The sequence below is a fragment of the Callorhinus ursinus genome, unplaced genomic scaffold, assembly GCF_003265705.2.
Source record: "Callorhinus ursinus isolate GAN/ISIS: 27379988/994484 unplaced genomic scaffold, GSC_fseal_2.0 scaffold22, whole genome shotgun sequence".
Classification (NCBI taxonomy): domain Eukaryota; kingdom Metazoa; phylum Chordata; class Mammalia; order Carnivora; family Otariidae; genus Callorhinus; species Callorhinus ursinus.
In genome coordinates this window covers 22,614,785-22,634,370 of record NW_027397084.1, presented here as the reverse complement: position 1 = coordinate 22,634,370, position 19,586 = coordinate 22,614,785, and the positions used below count along the sequence as shown (strand labels likewise).

At 35.7% G+C, this 19,586-nt stretch overlaps 1 protein-coding gene across 4 annotated transcripts in view; it reads right to left on the bottom strand.

Moving 5' to 3' along the window:
* The window catches only part of ADGRB3 (adhesion G protein-coupled receptor B3), a 722,049-nt gene that overhangs the window by 333,403 nt on the left and 369,060 nt on the right, over positions 1-19,586 (bottom strand). For all 4 annotated transcript variants that reach the window (XM_073905165.1, XM_073905166.1, XM_073905164.1 and 1 more), the window contains one exon: positions 19,167-19,275. In XM_073905165.1, the coding sequence (XP_073761266.1) occupies positions 19,167-19,275 (109 nt within the window). The remainder of the gene's footprint in view (positions 1-19,166; positions 19,276-19,586) is intronic.

Genomic DNA, 19,586 nt, shown 5'->3' with positions numbered 1-19,586 from the left:
TTAATTCAACAAATGTTTATCGGGCAGAACTGTTGATTTCCCACCACTAAAGCACTTTCTTCTCCAGTGTCACCCACCTTAATGGAAGGTGCCACTGTCTATTCAAACGCTCACACCAAAAAGCTAAGGGTCATCTTTATTTCTGGTTTTCCTTTGCCTCCTATGACCCATCCATCAACATCCTCTCAGTATTATTTCTGGAACATGTCTTAAATCCCTGTACTTCTTTCTCCATTCCATTACCCTCTAGAAACCATTGGAATCTCTAACCTGAGCTAATTCAAGAGCTGCCTAAATGGCTTTCTTGAGTCTACTCTTTTACTCTGAATTGCTTCTTCTCTCAGAAACTATAGTTATCTTAAAAAAAAAAATCAGATCATGTTGTTCCCTTACTTGAAATAATTCAATGGCTTGCCGGTGCTCTTAGAATAAAATCCAAATCTTAGACAATGGCCTACAAGGCTTTCCATGGCTTGGCTTCTGTCTCGCTCTGTGGTCACGTTATATATGGCAGCTTGTTTACTGACCCAGATCAACTTGTACAGGTCTTTTCTCTTTCTCTTCCACCACAGGACTTTTCCTTTCTAAGTAGAACAGTGTTTTCCATCCTTATCCGTGAGTCTCTGCTAACTTGGGTCTATTTTAACTGCCTTATCTAAAGAAATTCACTCCCCACCATTCCTCTCTATTATATCACCCTGTTTATTTTCTTTATGGCCCTATTCACAGTTAAACATTTTCTAGTTTATGTACACATATTTATTATGTGTTTCCTATATTAGACTCTAAGCTCTTAAAGGAAAGGTATTTTCCCTATTTACCACTGTAGGATAGGATCCCAACATAGAGTAGGTCTAACACAACTCCCCATATATATATATATATATATATATATATATATTTATTTATTTATTTAATGAATGAAGTCTACCAAAGACTTAAAAGACTCAATAGAACAAACTGGGGTTTAATGTGATAACTTTAGGCCCTGGAGGCAAAAAAATCTGGTTTTCCAACTAGTTTGTGATCTTTGGCAAGTTATTTAATTGCTCTTCAGTTCGACCATCTGTAAAAATCAATAGTCTTTCATGAGGATTAAGCTGAAGGCAGTTAGTTCCTTCCCTACACACAGTACGACACAAGATATAATTCCCTTTTATCCTTTATCTCAACCATTCTCTACCTTGTGTAAAATATGGTGGACGATTAAAAAAGAAAAAGTCCCGACATAGAAAGAGATTACAATCTAGTAAGACATCTGTTTCAGACAAATATCTTAAGTATGAGTAGAATGGGTCATAAGAATGTTTCTTATACAGACTTGTACCTCTGAAACAAATAACACATTATATGTTAAAAAAAAAAAAAGAAGATAGTAGGAAGGGAAAAATGAAGGGGGTGGGAATCGGAGGGGGAGATGAACCATGAGAGACTATGGACTCTGAGAAACAAACTGAGGGTTCTAGAGGGGAGGGGGCTGGGAGGATGGGTTAGCCTGGTGATGGGTATTAAAGAGGGCACGTGTTGAATGGAGCACTGGGTGTTATACACAAACAATGAATCATGGAACACTACATCAAAAACTAATGATGTAATGTATGGTGATTAACATAACAATAAAAAATTTAAAAAAAAGAATGTTTCTTATAAACTCCAAACCTGTCTATTGAACTGTTTAATTAAATGTCTTCAGAAATCTTAAATGTAGCATATCTGAAGCTTAACTCTTGATTTCTACTCATCCTTCATCTAAATATGTTTTCCGCATGCAGTCTTCCCCATACCCTCCTTCCTCGAAGACAGAAAACAGGAAGCCATCCTTGACATGACCATATACTCATCCCCAGGATCTCACTCATCACTGTGCTTACTATTTCTCTCCCAAAACCCACCTTAAAGTCATTTTTTTATCTCCGTTTTGACTGCTACACAATATTCCATCAAATCTTTAAATAAAAACTCACTATATTAATTGCTTCCAATCTTGTGCCTTTTCTATGCACTTTCCACACTACAGTGAGAGGATTTTTGAAGCAGAGCTGAATCATGTCACTCCCCAGTGAGTTCCTGTTACACTTGCATAAGATACAAAATTCTCCCCAGGGTCTCCATGACCTGGTCCTTGACTTCCTCTTTGACGTTAGCTCATGACTTTACCCATTCATAAATGTTCTCCAGTCATACATGTTCTTTCATTTCATATCAACCCTTCCTTTGGTTAATGCTTATTCAACAACAGGTCTTAGCTTGAATGCCAAGAAGAACTTCCTAGCACTGAGCAACCACTGCCCCCATATCTAAGTGAGAAACCTTGGTTAGTCTCGCTTCATATCATTTACCACAATTTAAATATGTCTATGAATTTATTTATTTATCTATATGCATTCTGGTTTTAAAAGTTGTTTTTCCTTCTATTTTCCCTTATACAATAATACAAATTATATATTCATTTGTTCATCTAATAAGTTTTATATTTAAAAACTTAGTTTCTTCCCCATCAGAATGTAACCTCTATAAGGACAACGACCAGGCATATTTAGCTCACCTTTTTGTGCCCAGAAGATAATTGGTTCTTGGCAGTCACTAAATAAATATCAATTTAATATAATGAAAGAAGAAATGAAGAGCAAAAGACTAATTTTAACTGGGGGGAGGGAATTGGGCAAGGTTCAGCACATGACTCTAAGATAATGTAAATAAAAACAGAGAGGTGATTTCAAGTTGTTCATAGAAATTCAGCCACTTCTGGGGTACCTGGGTGGCTCAGTCAGTTGAGCATCCGACCCTTGGTTTTGGCTCAGGTCATGATCTCAGGGTCATGAGACTGAACCCCCTGTGGGGTTCTCTTCTCAGAGGGGAGTCTTCTTGAGATTCTCCCCTTCTCCCTCTGCCCCTCCCCCACTCATGCATGCTCATGAGTGTGCTCTCTCTCTCTTTCTCATATAAATAAACCTAAAAAGAGAGAGAGAGAGAAATTCAGCCACTTCACCTTACCAAAAAGAAACCATGGACCTTATGCCTTTTTCAAAATAGGGAGAAGTGAAGTTAGACATGTGTGCCTTACCAAATGTAATTTTTTTAAGAAAAAGCAGGGACAAATAGCAGTAACAAGAGACCATCTCCTGAGCAGTAAATACCAGCAATATTGTGTTACCGCACTTGGCTCCACAACCATACTCTGAACCAAGTACAATCAACCACATTTTGCAGACCAGTTTTGGATCCTTATGTTGCAAAAACACTCTTTGGTTCTCATGGCGTTATAGTAAAGATTCATGAGTTTATAGTCAGAATATAACTAACTAAAGAATGACTGGTGGAAAAAAAGTAACATGAGCTCTATACTTGTGAACCTCACTTCTTTCTCGTCAAGGTCAGAAAACGTTTTTGGTCTTTGGATCTTCAAGCCAAGAAACAAAAACAAAAAACAAAAACATCCCCAAGCAAACAATAATTTTCTGTTCCTCTCCACATACATGCATGCACAAACATAAACACATACACACTGCGACTAAACTGAGTACTCTATTTCATTATAACTTACATGTAGTTCAAAAAGGCATACCAATCAAGTATAGTTTTCTTTCACTTATGTTGTCTAAATTATACTTATATTTACATATATTTATTTTTTATTAAGCAATTAATATTTAAAAAGTAAATATTCCATATTTCTAATATGCTATGATATTTTTGAAATACTATGGATTTTCAGAATAAATTTTAAAGATGGTAGAGGTTACCCTCTTTATTAAGAATATTATTATACTTTAGGGAAAATTAAAAAAAAAAGGAAAGAGTTAGGGAAAGTTAAAGATAATCGGGTAACGAGTTTGGGGAAAGTAAAAGGCGACTACCTAGAAAAAAAGGGAGACAGGGACGAATGCTCCTAAATAACCAGACAGAATCTTCGAAAAGAGGAAGGTTCATATTCCAAAAAGTAATAAAGTAGCCCAAATGAGTATTGAAGTTAATTATTAAAACATTTTGTAGTGACAAAGAAAATGTTTCAGTATCTTAGTCTCAATTATATCCCTTCATATTCCTACTGCATTTTAGAGCCTTATTTCAATGTATCAGGCTGTGATTTCAGAATATAGATGGATATATAACCTATTATCCAATATAAATCATTCCCTTATGAACTATTTAGTCCTTACAACTATAATATTCTATTTTGTAGTTATCAGCTAAGACTTGAATAAAATATTGTCCAGTATATAAAGCTTTATATGCTTTAAAGCTTGTTATTATTGGATATTAATTCAGTTTAACTTTTATTAAAAAACATCTTCACATTGTGATGTAACTTAAAAACAACACAAAACAAAAACAAAAACATTACTTTCCCCCCAAACCCAGAGTATAAATTTTAATAGTATCTGAAACAAATGCATTTCAGGTTCAAACACTAATAATTTTTTTTAAAGATTTTATTTATTTATTTATTTGACAAAGAGAGACACAGTGAAAGAGGGAATACAAGCAGGAGGAGTGCGAGAGGAAGAAGCAGGCTTCCCGCAGAACAGGGAGTCCAATGTGGGGCTCAATCCCAGGACCCTGGGATCCTGGCCTGAGCCGAAGGGAGACGCTTAACGACCCAGCCACCCAGGCGCCCCTTAACACTAATAAATATTTTAGAACATACACACACAACCATATTCACTCACACCTGCTCTCTCATATTCATATGTCACAAACCAAAACAGAAGATCAAATTAAACACATTAAACTAGCCACATAAGTAATTATATTTCTGAAATTAAAACTCTTCAAATGAAAAACATAAGTAGGTAACATAAAGCAGAAAAATATTTTTGACTGTTCAGAAGACATTATTTAAAGACAAAAGAGGTTAATTCACTTATGAATTCAGAGGGTATAGTTATGCTACAGAATTATTTGATGCATCTATAGTGATAATTGATAGAATTTCGTAGACTACAGGTGATGTATTACATGTTAAGGAGTGGAAATTATAAAATTAAAACAGAAAAGATTCTCTGTGTTAATCATTCAGAGAATGAGGATCTGACTAATGACTAATAAAAACAAGGAAGACAAGAGTAGCTCCTTAAGATAGCAAAGTGTAAATACCATTGAATTGTTTGGGGCCTATAGAGTCATTATGTTACAAAAGACAATCGGTAACAAACTCATTTTAAAATAGACAAAGCACAAATAGTTTTCTAGATTTAATTATATTATCTGCCTAGGAGTCTGGGATCCTGGTCTGCTTTGTGAAATAAACAATAAGTGTACTATTAAGGTTAGCAAAAACAAACAGAAACTCATGGTATTAAATTTAGATAAGAACTTCTGCAGTTCCCTGGAGGAACAGACTGTGGCTACTGGTGACTGAGTTGCATGACCACACATCCAGTCAGGAGCAGAGCCCATATTTGACCCTGTATTTGTCCACTACCAATTACTGAGGGCCTAGTACATGCCAGGTGCTAAATATATATAATCTTTAATCTTTATAATAACACTTTAGGGAAGATATTATTATCTGTACCTTAGAAAGGAGCCCACTGAGGGATTTAGAAATGAAATAACTTGCAGAAGGTCAGCTTGTTGAGGTATAGTCAAGGTTTGAAGCCAAATCTAGCTCCAGAGTCAGCATGTTTTCCTAGATACTAAATGGCATCCCTGCTAGCATTGACATAAAGAGTACCAGTCTTTAATCTGAGTCATATTTTTCAGTTGTCAAATTCAGATGACAAATTTAGCAAAAGAAGCAATGGAGAAGAGCAGTAATTTAGGATAGAATTCTTGGAATAACCAAATAAAATAAGACTTTTGAAAAGGTGAAGCCATAAAAATAGAAAAAAAATCAAAATCTGTTAAAAGGGAATCAGTGCTGAGTGATATAAGTCAATCAGAGAAAGACGTGTACATATGATCTCACTGATATGAGGAATTCTTAATCTCAGGAAACAAACTGAGGTTTGCTGGAGTGGTGGGGGGTGGGAGGGATGGTGTGGCTGGGTGATAGACATTGGGGAGGGTATGTGCTATGGTGAGCGCTGTGAATTGTGCAAGACTGATGAATCACAGACCTGTACCTCTGAAACAAATAATACATTATATGTTAAAAAAAAAAGAAGAAGAAGAAGATAGCAGGAAGGGAAAAATGAAAGGGGGGGAATCGGAAGGGTGGATGAACCATGAGAGACTATGGACTCTGAGAAACAAACTGAGGGTTCTAGAGGGGAGGGGGTGAGGGGATGGGTTAGCCTGGTGATGGGTATTAAAGAGGGCACGTTCTGCATGGAGCACTGGGTGTTATACGCAACAATGAATCATGGAACACTACATCAAAAACTAATGATGTAATGTATGGTGATTAACATAACATAATAAAAAAAAAAGAGAATCAGTGTCTCTTTTCTGTTCACTGGTTATTGTTACAGAGCAGACCACTATTGCCATAGAGACAGTTAAAATGAATTGTTTCCGTATTCACACAAACTCATGGCAACTTCCTCCTAATTCATTGGAAAGAAGGCAAGCAGAAAGGTAATTTTAGTAATTTCAAATCCTTATATAAACCAATAGAGATCAGAGGTATTATAATAGTCAAATTTTGTTCGCAGTTGGCTTTAGATTTTATGTTTCTATTCTGGCCTTTAAGTGTCTACCAGATCCTGAAGGAATTAACCTCTAAGAGAAGAATGCAGGCACACTGGGAAGACCTACCATTCCAACATGCTTTAGATACAATGTCTCAAGGGAACTAGGGAGTCACCTGGCCCTTATGCTAATTCCATTTCTAAAAGCCTTCCCCTAGTTGGAGTCCTCTTCCAGAAGACTGGATCTCCTTGAATGGAGGCAAAGCACTGATCCCTTTATGCAAAACTCCTCTTCATGGCTTCCATAGGGCACAGAAGCCATGAGCAACTTCTTTGCAAAAACTCATGTTCTTTGGGGTGCCTGGGTGGTTCAGTCAGTTAAGTGTCCCACTCTTGATTTTGGCCCAGGTCGTAATCTCAGAATTGTGAGACTGAGCCCTCCACTGGGCTCCACACTCACTGTCGACTTTGCTTAGGATTCTCTCTCTGTCTCCCTCTCCCTGCTGCATTCTCTCTCTCTAAAAATAATAAATAAAATCTTTAAAAAAATCCATGTTCTTTACAGAGAATAATTAAAGAAAACTCAACCCCAAAATGATATTAGATTTATGTGTCAACATGTGAGAAACCCGTGAATTCTGTCTATATTCTCACCAGAAATTTTGAAGTTTTGAAATTCTGTTTCTCCATTCAGGACAACTTTCACAAGCCATATTTAAGATGTACTACTAAAGCATGTATCTTTACCATCTGTGTTACATGCATTTCATCCTTTAGGCTGTGAGCTCTTTCTCACAGGTATACATAGCTAGGAGAGGAGTCAACGATTTCCTCTGCTTTTCCTACTCATGTCCCAGTGTTGCTGAGAATTACTATGCACTCTATGTTGTACATTCCCAACTGAAATTCGTGGGACCTCATTAGTTTTCCTCAGACCACGAACATTTTCCCAGTAAATATAAAATCCAAAAGAAATAAGAGGCTTTAAAGCCAAAGATTTGGTCTTTATCTAGACATTCTCCACTAGACAGTTACTGAAGGAACGGAGACTGAATGAGTAACAAGTTCACAAAATTTTCATTGGCTAGGAAATGTTATAAAAGTTTCATTAACGGTAATCAGGTATTCTTTAAAAATGTGTAATTGGCCAGAAAACAATTTTGAAATTCCTAATAAAGTAAATATATATATATATCAAAAATATTACTACAAAAGAAAATAAAGGTCAGAAGTCATTTTACCTCGACCTAAAAATACAGACTACATGAGTAAGATTTTCCCAGAGTTATATCAAAACCACAGTGAAGTTCTTTATATAACAGAAGTAGGTTAGAGCGTGGCTGGCTGAACAAGATAATGAAACAAATCTTTAACTTTCAATTACTAAGATGCAAAGGGATAAAAATGCATTGACTCTGAATGGGAAGCAGTGATGTAGGACAAATTGTGTGGGTGCCCTTAACACCGTGGCAGCAAGGTTGTTGGGAGTAAATAGTATCATGAAAATTTGTGAAAGTGTTAATTTGGGAAATGCTGTATGATTAATATAAGGGATACCTTACCAAATTTTTTTTTGAAAGCCTAAGGAATAAAAGAAAAAACAAAGACATTTTCCTATACATTGTACTCAGTGGTACTTCTGAAAAGAGTTCCTTAGAATAATAGCCCGTTTGACACTAGGGAATTTTTATTAAAATATACACTCAAATAATGTATATGTAAGGAAGTAGGAAAAAAGACCTTCTAAAGTAGCAAAATGTAGACCCTACTCTTTCTTAACTATATTTAAGCTAGGATAAGAAGCAAAAGCTGTTAAAGATCTGGAGACCAAATGAGAAATTCATAGAAGGGAAGTAGAATGAGAGTTAGGAATTGGCATACTACAGGAATAATGGAGGAAAAGTTTAGGGCATCTGGCTTACTTGAAATGAGAAATAATGGCTATTAACAATGTGTTCTAGTTTAAGTTTTTTAGGGACAAAAATCATTATTTAATGACTACATGAATAATTGTGTCCTTGAATAGGCTGTATAAAACAGATTAGATAAGCCGAAAAATATTATGTAACTATTTTCACTCCAGTTACCTTCCAAAAGAACACAGGCCTACTGATTATTTGAAATACCGTAATATGATGTATATTTTCTGCTTAAAGTCCAGGTTGTAACCATGATACTAGTACTACTACAAATAACATATTTTAAGCTGGAGAGATAAAGATGCTTTGCAGAGACATTTCCAACTTAGATACTTTAATGTATTTTTTATTAAAGACACATTTTTATTAAAAAAATACAAAATAGTTCAGAACTGACAGTTTATGGCTAGACTTGGTTGACCCCTAAATATTTTTCTATTCTTGAGCTTCCATGACTTTATAAATAGAAGACACACTAAAATGATAGGGAAAGTAGAATTTATTTCATTTGTTAACTGGCAGCTCAATCTGAGTTAGAGCTTTAAAAACTCATTTTAAAGAACAATTTCAGTCTAGCTTTTTTCCAGGGATTCAGATGGTAGAATGATGACAAAAGGCTGATGGCTTCACAGTATAAAACTGCTTATATTGTAGGAGCAAGGATGTCTGCTGGACTCAGAAACAAGAATATATAAAACATAAACACCATGGTGACTATAGTTAACAATACTGTATTATACGTTTAAAAGTGGCTAAGAGGGGCATCTGGGTGGTTCAGTCAGTTAAGTGCCTGCCTTCGGCTCAAGTCATGATCCCAGGGTGCTAGGATCAAGCTCCACGTTGGGCTCTCTGCTCAGTGGGGAGTCGGCTTCTCTCTCTCCCTCTGTTCCTCCCTCTTGCTCTGTCTCTCTCTCTTGCTATCTCTCAAATAAATAAATAAATAAATAAATCTTTAAAAAAATAAAAGTTGCTAAGAGAGTAGATCTTTTTTTAAAAATTATTTATTTATTTATTTATTTATTTATTTATTTATTTATTTATTTATGAGAGAGAGATTGTGAGTGTGGGAGAGGAATGGGAGAGACAGAGGAAAAGAGAGAGAGATAATCTCAAGCAGTCTCCACATTCAGCACAGAGCCCAACGCAGGGCTTCATCCCACGACCCTGAGATCATGACCTGAGCTGAATTTAAGAGTCAGACTCTCAACTGACTGAGCCACCCAGGTGCATCATAACGGAGAAGATCTTAAAAGTTCTCATTGTAAGAAAAATAATTGTAACTAAGTGTGGTGATGAATGTTAACTAAACTTACTGTGCTATCATTTCCCAATATATACAAATATCAAATCATTATGTTGTATACCTAAAACTAATACAATGTTATATGTCCATTACACCTTAAGAAGAATTTTAAAAAGAATAAGAAAAGAAAATTAGATAAACTAAGACAAGCTTGCTTTGGATCCTAAACTTTAGAGACATTTAAACGTTTGCCAAAGTAAGTTTTTGACTTTTCTTTTTAGGATACAGATTTAGACATAAATCTGTCTTATTTTTGTAGTTGAGTTCTTGGAAATGTACTGGATACATTTCCTTGAGCCCTCTCTTCCTTTCACATCCTGTTTCTAACCATTAGTAAACTCTGTAAGATCAAGCTTTAAAATGTCTCCAGCATCTAACCTCTTGTCACTCTTTCCACTGGCATCTGGTCTAAACCAATGAGCTTTCTCCTCTGGACCAATGCAATAAATACCCAACCAGTGTCTTTATAGCCAGTCCTACCCCCACTATGGCCTGTTTGTTTCCACTCCACACTCAGAATGGTTCTTTTAGGACATAAATCAGATTAGGTCATGTTTCTGCCCACACCTTTCAATGGTTTTGCATCTCATTCAGACCTATAGTCATGTGCCTTCCACAGGCTGGCTCCCCACTCCCTTTCTGATTTCATTTCTCCCTCCATCTACCCTAGAACCACCCTCAACCACTTCACCACCACCTCCTTTAGCCTCTACTATATCAGGCACATGGATGCCTCAAGACCCTTATACTTACTGTTCTTTCTGCTTGAAATGTTCTGTCCCCACATATCACTGTGCCTCATGCTCTCAAGGCATTCAGGTCTATACTGAAATACTTTATGGGGCACCTGGTTAAGCGTCTGCCTTCGGCTCAGGTTATGATCTCAGGGTCTGGGATCGAGCCCCACTTCGGGCTCCCTACTCAGCGGAGAGTCTGCTTCTCCCTATCCCTCTGTCTGTCCCCCGGCTTGTGCTCTCTCTCTTTCTCAAATGAATAAATAAAATCTTAAAAAAAGAAAAAAAAGAAACATTACTACTTTGATTAGAGGTCTTCCATGGCTATCCAGCTTAAAATGACTCTTTCATCTTCATTCTCTATCTCCTTACCATGATGGATTGCTTTATTTCTTTTCATATCACTTATAACCACTGGACATGTTAGATGATGCTTGTTTGACATCTGTCTCTGCTATAACACATGAGTTCCATGAGAGCAAGAATGTTGTCTGATTTGTTCCCTGAGAAATTCTCAGAATGTAGAACAGAACATGGCACATATTTATTGAATAAATGTGTAAGGCCTCTTAAAGCCAAATAAATCTATAGACCATTATCAATTTATTATAATGACACTAGGTAGCACCTAAAATAGAGTTCTCAGCTGGGTGGAAGAGAGCCCCTGAGTAGTATGTCTTGCTTGCCACTAGAGGGGTTGGATATAGCCTTTGTCAGTAACCTCCCCCTTCCAGTGCTCTGGAATAAGAAGATCATACGAAATATTATGAAATAATTTCTATTAAATGAGAAGTAATCAAAGAATTCATAGTGCTGTATACCATTCCAAATCATAGGTTAAAACTATGTTTGAACTATTTATTTTCTCAAGGGAGTACCATTTAAAAAAAGAGAAAAGAAAAAAAATTAAAAAAAAAACAGGTATTTTTAGTTTTCCTCTGTGATCTACATAAAGACATACCACTTGTTTCACGTGTCTAGCAAGAAAGAGCAGTAGAGAGCCAGAAAGAGGAGGTAGAATCTGACACTTTCAGACTCAAGTCTAGCAGACTGAACCAATGTCAGGTGCTACAGATTAAAAAAAAAAGACAGTAAATTGTGTATTCCTCAGGCTTGGTGTCATCTGACCACAAGTGTTTGATTTTTAAGGAAAGAAAGTTAAACAAGTGATGGAAATGTATGAACCACAAAACTAAGCAGTGACGGAAAGGAAAATAAGCCTAGAAAAGAGAAGCCACTTTATTTTATAATTATATCATCAGATTGAAGGTTGGTTTCTCAATTGAAGAACAAGATATTCTACCAAAGAAATGATTACATTTACCAGTAAGTATAAGAAATAACATAGATGTGATGTTGATGAGACAGCATTGTGGAGAGAAAAGAGATGTCAGAATTGTATTATGCCATTCTTCAGATTGAATTTGGATTCAATTTCAGAAAATATCAAGTATGAATGTTCATTCTGAAAAGCCCAGTATTTTGTATTTCTAAACCAAGAATAGACAGTGATATTTAGCTTGGCAAAGAAAAATGTCTTAACTTTAATGTTTCCAAGACACTAGCCTTATTGGATTACTGGGGAAGAACTGAAACTATATTTTCCAGAATCATATCTCTTAGGGCTTATACATACGGACAACTTTTGAAATTCCTTACAGCTTATAATTATAACATTCTGTATTTTGAGATATTATTAGTCTAAAAATAATATTCCCTTTTCATCTGATATCGTCAACTTTGAATACTTCCTAAGGAACAGTTGTGAGACAGTAGTGTATTTACAATTTTTTAAAAATTTTTTTTAAGATTTTATTTATTTATTTGACAGAGAGAGACACAGCTAGAGAGGGAACACAAGCAGGGGGAGTGGGAGAGGGAGAAGCAGGCTTCCCATTGAGCGGGGAGCCCGATGTGGGGCTCGATCCCAGGACCCTGGGATCCTGATCCGAGCTGAGGGCAGTCGCTTAACGACTGAGCCACCCAGGCGCCCCCAATTTTTTGTTTTTAATAAGGGCATCACTTTACATCTTTTCTTTCTTATTATTGTCCTGATAGTTGAAAAAAAATCTTTCATGGCTTCAATTATCACTTAATTATTCAGTTGATTGTCACATATATATGATAAATTTGACTTCTTTACTAAAGCCCCAGACAACGTTTCATTTTTTCACTTGAGGGTTACACTTATATCTAAACATTAATATGTGAAAGACACTCTCAAATGTTTGTTGAATAAATATAATCACAATTACTCCTTTCTTTCTGACACCTTAAGTTATGAAATATTATCATTTCTGCCTCAAACCTCAAATTCATAACCATGATTGGGTTTCTAGTCTTTCTACTACTAACTCAAGTCTTCCTTATCTCCTTCATGAATTGTAAAAGGCCTTCCAGTTTCCATGTTTAAAGCCTTCTCAAAAAGAAAATTCTATTTCTGCTCTAACATGATCTCTTACCAAGCACAGCTCTCATCAGGTCAAGCTTTTTTACCTCCCTGTTGTCTTCAGAATTCAGAACCATCCTATACCATGTCTCAGCATGCTCCTCCAATTTTATTTAATTTTTCTTTACTTCTTTACTTCTGTACATACGTGTTTTTATCAAAATAAACCACTTATCCACTAAGCGCAACCTCAACTTTGACAACTCTACACTGTTTCTGCTAATAGACTGGAATGATTTTTTTCCCCCTAATGTTCTGGAATGTAAGCATCTCCTTGCCACTCATTCTCCTCACGTTGAACTGTCAACAATCTAGTCATCCTTCAAAATCTAAACTAAATGCTTCCTTCTTTGAGAAGTTTTCTAGATCCTTAACACAGAACAACATCTCTTGTAAGGAATCTCTGTGCATTTGGTTTATATGACACATACCAAAGTGTACTTTATTTATTAATGTAATTCTTTTATGTCCTCAATGAGGCTGCAATCCCCTTGTAAGCCAGAAGATTAGTCATTTATCTTAATGACTTGAATAACAGGAAAGGTTTTGCTTATAGTAAGATACAATTTTCTTTTGATTTTAATTGAACAGTCAGTGAGCTAGCAACATGTAACACATCACTATGTTCCCTGAATTCAGTTTGATGAATACAATTCAAGTTCTAAGTCCAAAGCTAAAACAATGAACTTCTAAAGAACAGTCTATTCTTACCAACAAATAAATATAAATGCTACCTGAAGTTATTGTGGACAATTGGTGGCTAAAAACATAATAAAAACTATCAAACACTTTGCTAAAGGGATAGACAAATCTTTAGAACAATGGAAATCTATGCCCATAGCACATGGCAGTACCATGAGAGCATGGGAGGTCTCACACATTCTAGTCTGCCTTTGGAAGGGCGAAACGCTGGGCCCCAAATAATGTACTTTTTTCCCCTTTCAGTGCCTCACCTTCTTTATGTTACTGCCTCTAAAAATTCTTATTATTTCTGAATCATAAGTCTAATTGTTATCCTTTGATTCTAGTTTATACTGTAGTAAACATAAAAATGGTAAAAGAATGAAGAATTTTAAGAAAGATAGTGGTTAGCAAAACACAGGGGACCTGAAGGCTAAAATACGGGAGGAGATTTAATTTGGGAATCCGGAGTTTCCAGAAAGCTTTTCCAAGAGGAGTTTCAGGGAAGCGATGAGGGAAACACTGGGCTGCAAGGGATTGAAGATAAAATGTTTACAGAGAAAGAACAGAAAATAAGTTTAAAAAACTCTTCAAAGAATATTTTTGTTGAAGAAAAACAACTTTAACTCAGATTAAATAATATTAAGATATAGTCCCCCTTGAACTAATTGATAACAATAATATTTAAAAAAATACATTGACTAATTCACGTCTTTTACTAAAACAAAAACCACTTACCTATACAGCCTATTTAGAACATTTAGAATACAATTTTGCAATAAGCTGAGACATATTGCAAATTGGGATCTCTCTATACCATATCAATTTTTCATGCTCATTCATTTATTCAGTAATTATATAAGCTACTTAGTGTTTAGTCTTTTGTAAGTGCTCATTAACTTTCATTTATTATAATTATCATATGTCTATTTTGAATGTCATATTCATACGTGAATATGAAAAATAAGTATTCTATTTATGCCCAATTATTTTATAAATGCATTAGCTTGTTTAATGTCTTTGTTCATAGAATATTTTTCTCAAGCTTTGTGTTAACTTTTTTAAGACCATAAGTCTTTTGAGAAACTGATCAAAGCTACGGACCTGCCCCCTCCAAAAATGAACATGCACGCATTTATACCAAAACATTCACAGCTTTTTAGCATATAATAGCATTTCATTTATTACAAGCTGATGCAGGCAGGGACATTTTTCAGAAAAAAGAAACTTCAAAACTTTTCATTTCAACTAATTCTGAAGAAAATCTTTCTAAGATATGTCACTCATTTTCTTGCCATCTTAATCAGATTATAGGCACTTTTATCTTGATGAATAGAGGCCATGATTTTAGACATAAATTATGATCCTAAGAGTTAGAACTCATGTTCTTAAAGGTGAAGCATGAGTTGGTTGTTTCTACAGTAGGGGCTCCATACTCTGCTATATTCTTTCTGTATAGCTTTTTATTGTTTCAACATTTCAACTATTATATTTGCTATATATGTATTTCTAACAGAACTATCTCTGCTTCCAACTCATTCTGTCTAAATCAGGAACCAGAAAACAGAAATGCTGAAACTATATTTAAAGTTGAAATAAAATAGACTATCAGCAAGGTTCTGAGACTCTCTTATTACACTCCATGGTCTTTATGATATTTATTTTTGGCTATTCAACTCAGTCTCTCTTCAGGAGCTTATCTATACCCCAGAAAAGTGAGGTGGCAATGCATGTAGGCTTTATGGAAAAAAGAAAATCTCTTTAAGAGACATGACGATCTCTTGTGGTTCTTTAAGTAGTCTTAATCCAACACACCCTGAAGAAAATGACCATAAAGAATAAGCAACCTCTCTTAGTTACCTAGTCTCTATTTATTATTCATAAACTGTGTGTACATGTGTGTTTAAATGTGTGCACGCATGAGCGTGTGTGTGTGTGTGTGTGTGTTTATGCTCAGTATAATGAGCTTAATGTTGAGTAATTAATATTTGTACTTAGGGTGTAAGACAAATGAGTGACAACTCACACATTTCACAGTTTGCTACTGTAAATTATCCTCTGTGTGAGTCCTTGTCCAAAAGCTCTGGAAATATCAGACAAAACAGTATAATGGATGTTTTATATACACTAGCACCAAATTGTATAACATGAAGAATATGAATATAACTGGTAAAACATTATTTCAGGGTGTGTCTATGAGGATATTACTGGAGATCAATATTTGAATCAGTAGACCAAGTATAGAAGATCTCCCTCACTGATGCAGGTGGGCATCTCCTGAGAGCTGAATAGAACACAGAGGCAAAGGGTGGATCTGCTCTCTCTCTGAGCTGGGGCATCCATCTCCTGCCCTCAGACATTGGTGCTCCTGGTTCTAGGACCCTCAGGTTTGGACTGGAACTACATTATCAGCTTTCCTGGCCTCCAGCTTGCAGACAGCAGATGGTGGGTCTTGTCAGCCTCCATAATTGTGTGAGCCAATATCCCCAAAATAAATCTCTTCCTATATATCTACTTATGTCTTATTGGTTCTGTTTCTCTGGAGAACCTAACTAATATATGGATACACTTTGGAAAAGTCCAAAATATTATTGAGAATAATCTTCTTCTAGTCATTGAACTATAATAAGTCAGTCTCTGGGCTAGTATTGGAAGGAAATCAACAATAAAAAAGATCTCTTTTAGGCTGTATAATAATGTTTGGGATATTTATTCACAGAATATAACATTTTTAAAAACCACAATTAGTTATACATAAGTGATCAGAAGTGATCAAATCACACTGTCCTTACACAAGATTGAAGATAGTATAGAACAATGTTGGCTTTATCTGCAGTACTAAATTGCTTTGAGTTACTATATTTAATACACTTCTTAAAGTTTAGCAATGATAAAGGAAGTAGGCTAACCTTGAAAACAGAATCTTAATACAAAAAATACACAAAGTTTTCAAATACATAATTTTGGCAAGTCAAAAGAAAGGTAAAGAGTAATAAATGTTCATAATTTATGGAATTTTCATAGTAAATTATACTAGACTATAGAGGATTTCATATACTGTTATTCAAACCATGTACTTAAGTCTAAATTTAAGCTTACTAGACTCTGAGATTGGCATTCCTTTTTTTATAGTTTTTTCCAAACTGAACAAATGCCAGGTATCAATCTGATACTTTTTTTCTTTTTTAAAGAATTTTTTTTTATTTATTTATTTGAGAGAGTGCATGCAGGGGAGGGGAGAGGGGCAGAGGGAGAGTTAGAGAGAGCCTTAAGCAGACTCTGCACTGAACATGGAGCCAGATGTGGGGCTCAATCTCACAATCCTGAGATCACGACCTGAGCAGAAACCAGGAGTCAGATGCTCAACCGACTGCACCACTCTGGTGCCCCTCAATCTGATACTTTTACTTAGCAATGACTTTTATTTTATTTTATTTTATTTTAAAGATTTTATTTGTTTATTTGAGAGAGAGAGAATGAGAGACAGAGAGCACGAGAGGGAAGAGAGTCAGAGGGAGAAGCAGACTCCCTGCTGAGCAGGGAGCCCGATGCGGGACTCGATCCCGGGACTCCAGGATCATGACCTGAGCCGAAGGCAGTCGCTTAACCAACTGAGCCACCCAGGCGCCCCAGCAATGACTTTTAGAATTAGATGTTAACATTTTCAAAAAAGAATTAAAGAAACAATACCCTTGTGTGTTTCCCCCTTAGTTTTTTTTGGAAATTACTTTGTGAATGGACTCATCTGGCACAGCAGCCTTCGTGGGTCCTCCTCACCACAGAAGTCATAAAGTCCTTCAGAGAGTGGTTCCAGCTTCAATGACCAGCATCCCCAGAATCTCCCTAGGTTCTTCCTTCCCTGTGCCAGATAACTCATAGCCCAATATACTGTCGCTTTTCCTACAGAGTTGATCTTTCCTCTCTTTGCCTAGCCACTTCTGGAATGCACATTTAATTTGGATTTTCTCTGATTTCTGAATTCATTCTTCAACAAAGATACTATTTTTGGTCTCCATTTCTTCTCACCACTCAATGCTTAGAGCAAGGGACAGTTCACTCCATTCCTGAACCAGCACAAGCTGCTAAACACCCACTCAGAGGAAAAGTCTGGGCCCTCAAACTGACTCAGAAGGTGGATTAAAACATAAACCTAACTGAAAGGCCTTATGCTGCATTAAGATGGTATATTGGCATGGAAATGTCCCCATTTAAGGACTGCATTGCATAGGTCTTCCTCAACTAAAGAATATGACCAGCAATTAGTTATTATCCATTACAATTTGAGGTCATCCTGATGGAAGATATCTTAGGATCACATGAGTCCCTATAGGACTAAAATATCTTCTGAAGACACCAAGTGTAAAGTGAACCAGCAAAAGCCTTAATCATACATACAAATATATATATATATACACACACATATATATAATATTATATTATATATTATATGTTTGTGTGTTCTGTACTAGTTGAACTCCCCTAGTTAATCACTCCACCAAGTTAGGTATCTTCCTGATCCAGAAACTAAAGTTTAAACATGCCATGAATAAGAATCTGAGGCAAGCTATGTCTATTTAAACACATTATTATCTATAGTGGTCTTTAGGTGAAGACTTAGGTGAAGACTACTAAAGCATGACAAATGACAGAAAATCTGAATCACAGCAAGATTATGAGAGGAAACTTTTAAAGAAATGAAAAACTGTAAACCTATATCAACTCAATGCATATATTATTTAAAAGACTATTTCTTTGCTCTTGCCATGTCTTTTACTACAAAGAGTAATCTGCCATTTGGTTAACATTAGTGTTGTTGGCTCAGTGACACTGTAAAAGTATGCATAGGTTTTGCTTCTCTGTGTAATTCTTCCCTATTAGAGACAATTATTAATTATTATTGATGCACTCTGGCAATACACAATCCACTATAGAAGGACGGGAGAGATCCACTGTGCCTGGCAGTCACTCAGGAAAACTGCTGTTGGCAGCAAGAAAGCACCATGACCCTTACAGGTATCCTGAAACCTATACAACCCGTGCTGATTCAGCTCATCCCTGGGACACCTAACAACAACATAAAGTAACTTGGCATCCTCATGAACAATGTATGGAAGATTATGAAGTCTCATTTTTTTAAAAAACACACAAGAATATATATTATATATTTTCAACATTAGGTCAGATACCAATGAACATTTGGCAAATGGAAAAAGCAGTACATATTCTCCTCTACATGTGCATGTGCAAACATAGACGATATTTGATAAACACTCCAGGAATCCATACGTGTGTGTGTGTGTGTGTGTGTGTGTGTGTGTGTGTGTGTGTGTATAATGTATATGTGATCGGCCTTTCTAAAAATCAGACACTAAGTATCCATAATACATTACTTACATATACCTGAAGATATGAGCAATGGATATTATACTTAAAATATATGGTGCAGATACTTGCAATTTTTTTTTAAATTTCAGTAAGATTTGGGGAAAAAATCCTATTTCTTACCTACATTTCCAGTCATTAAGTATGAATTCTGAAAGTCCATCATCCCCATTCCAACAATGTGTATAAAATCTTCAATCACCTGCATTAACTCTATTGAGCCAGGATAAATCTACAAAAAGATGCAAAGATTAGAAGGAATAAAAAGTCTATATCATGGAATACATCAACAAAAACTACATAATGAGGTCACAGATGAGCTCTGATTTATTTGAAGAAATTTCTGCAATTGGCAGCCGTTGTATTTTTGAAACACTAGTTGAGAATGATACCAGGTGTCACAGGGCAAGAACTTTGAAGGTGATATGATGCAGTGATTAATCTTCCATAAATCTAAGGAAACTAAAAATATCTAACAGATTGTATACTTAGAAATTACCCATCTTTACTTTTGATGGGATCCTTTCCCCACTTATATATAAC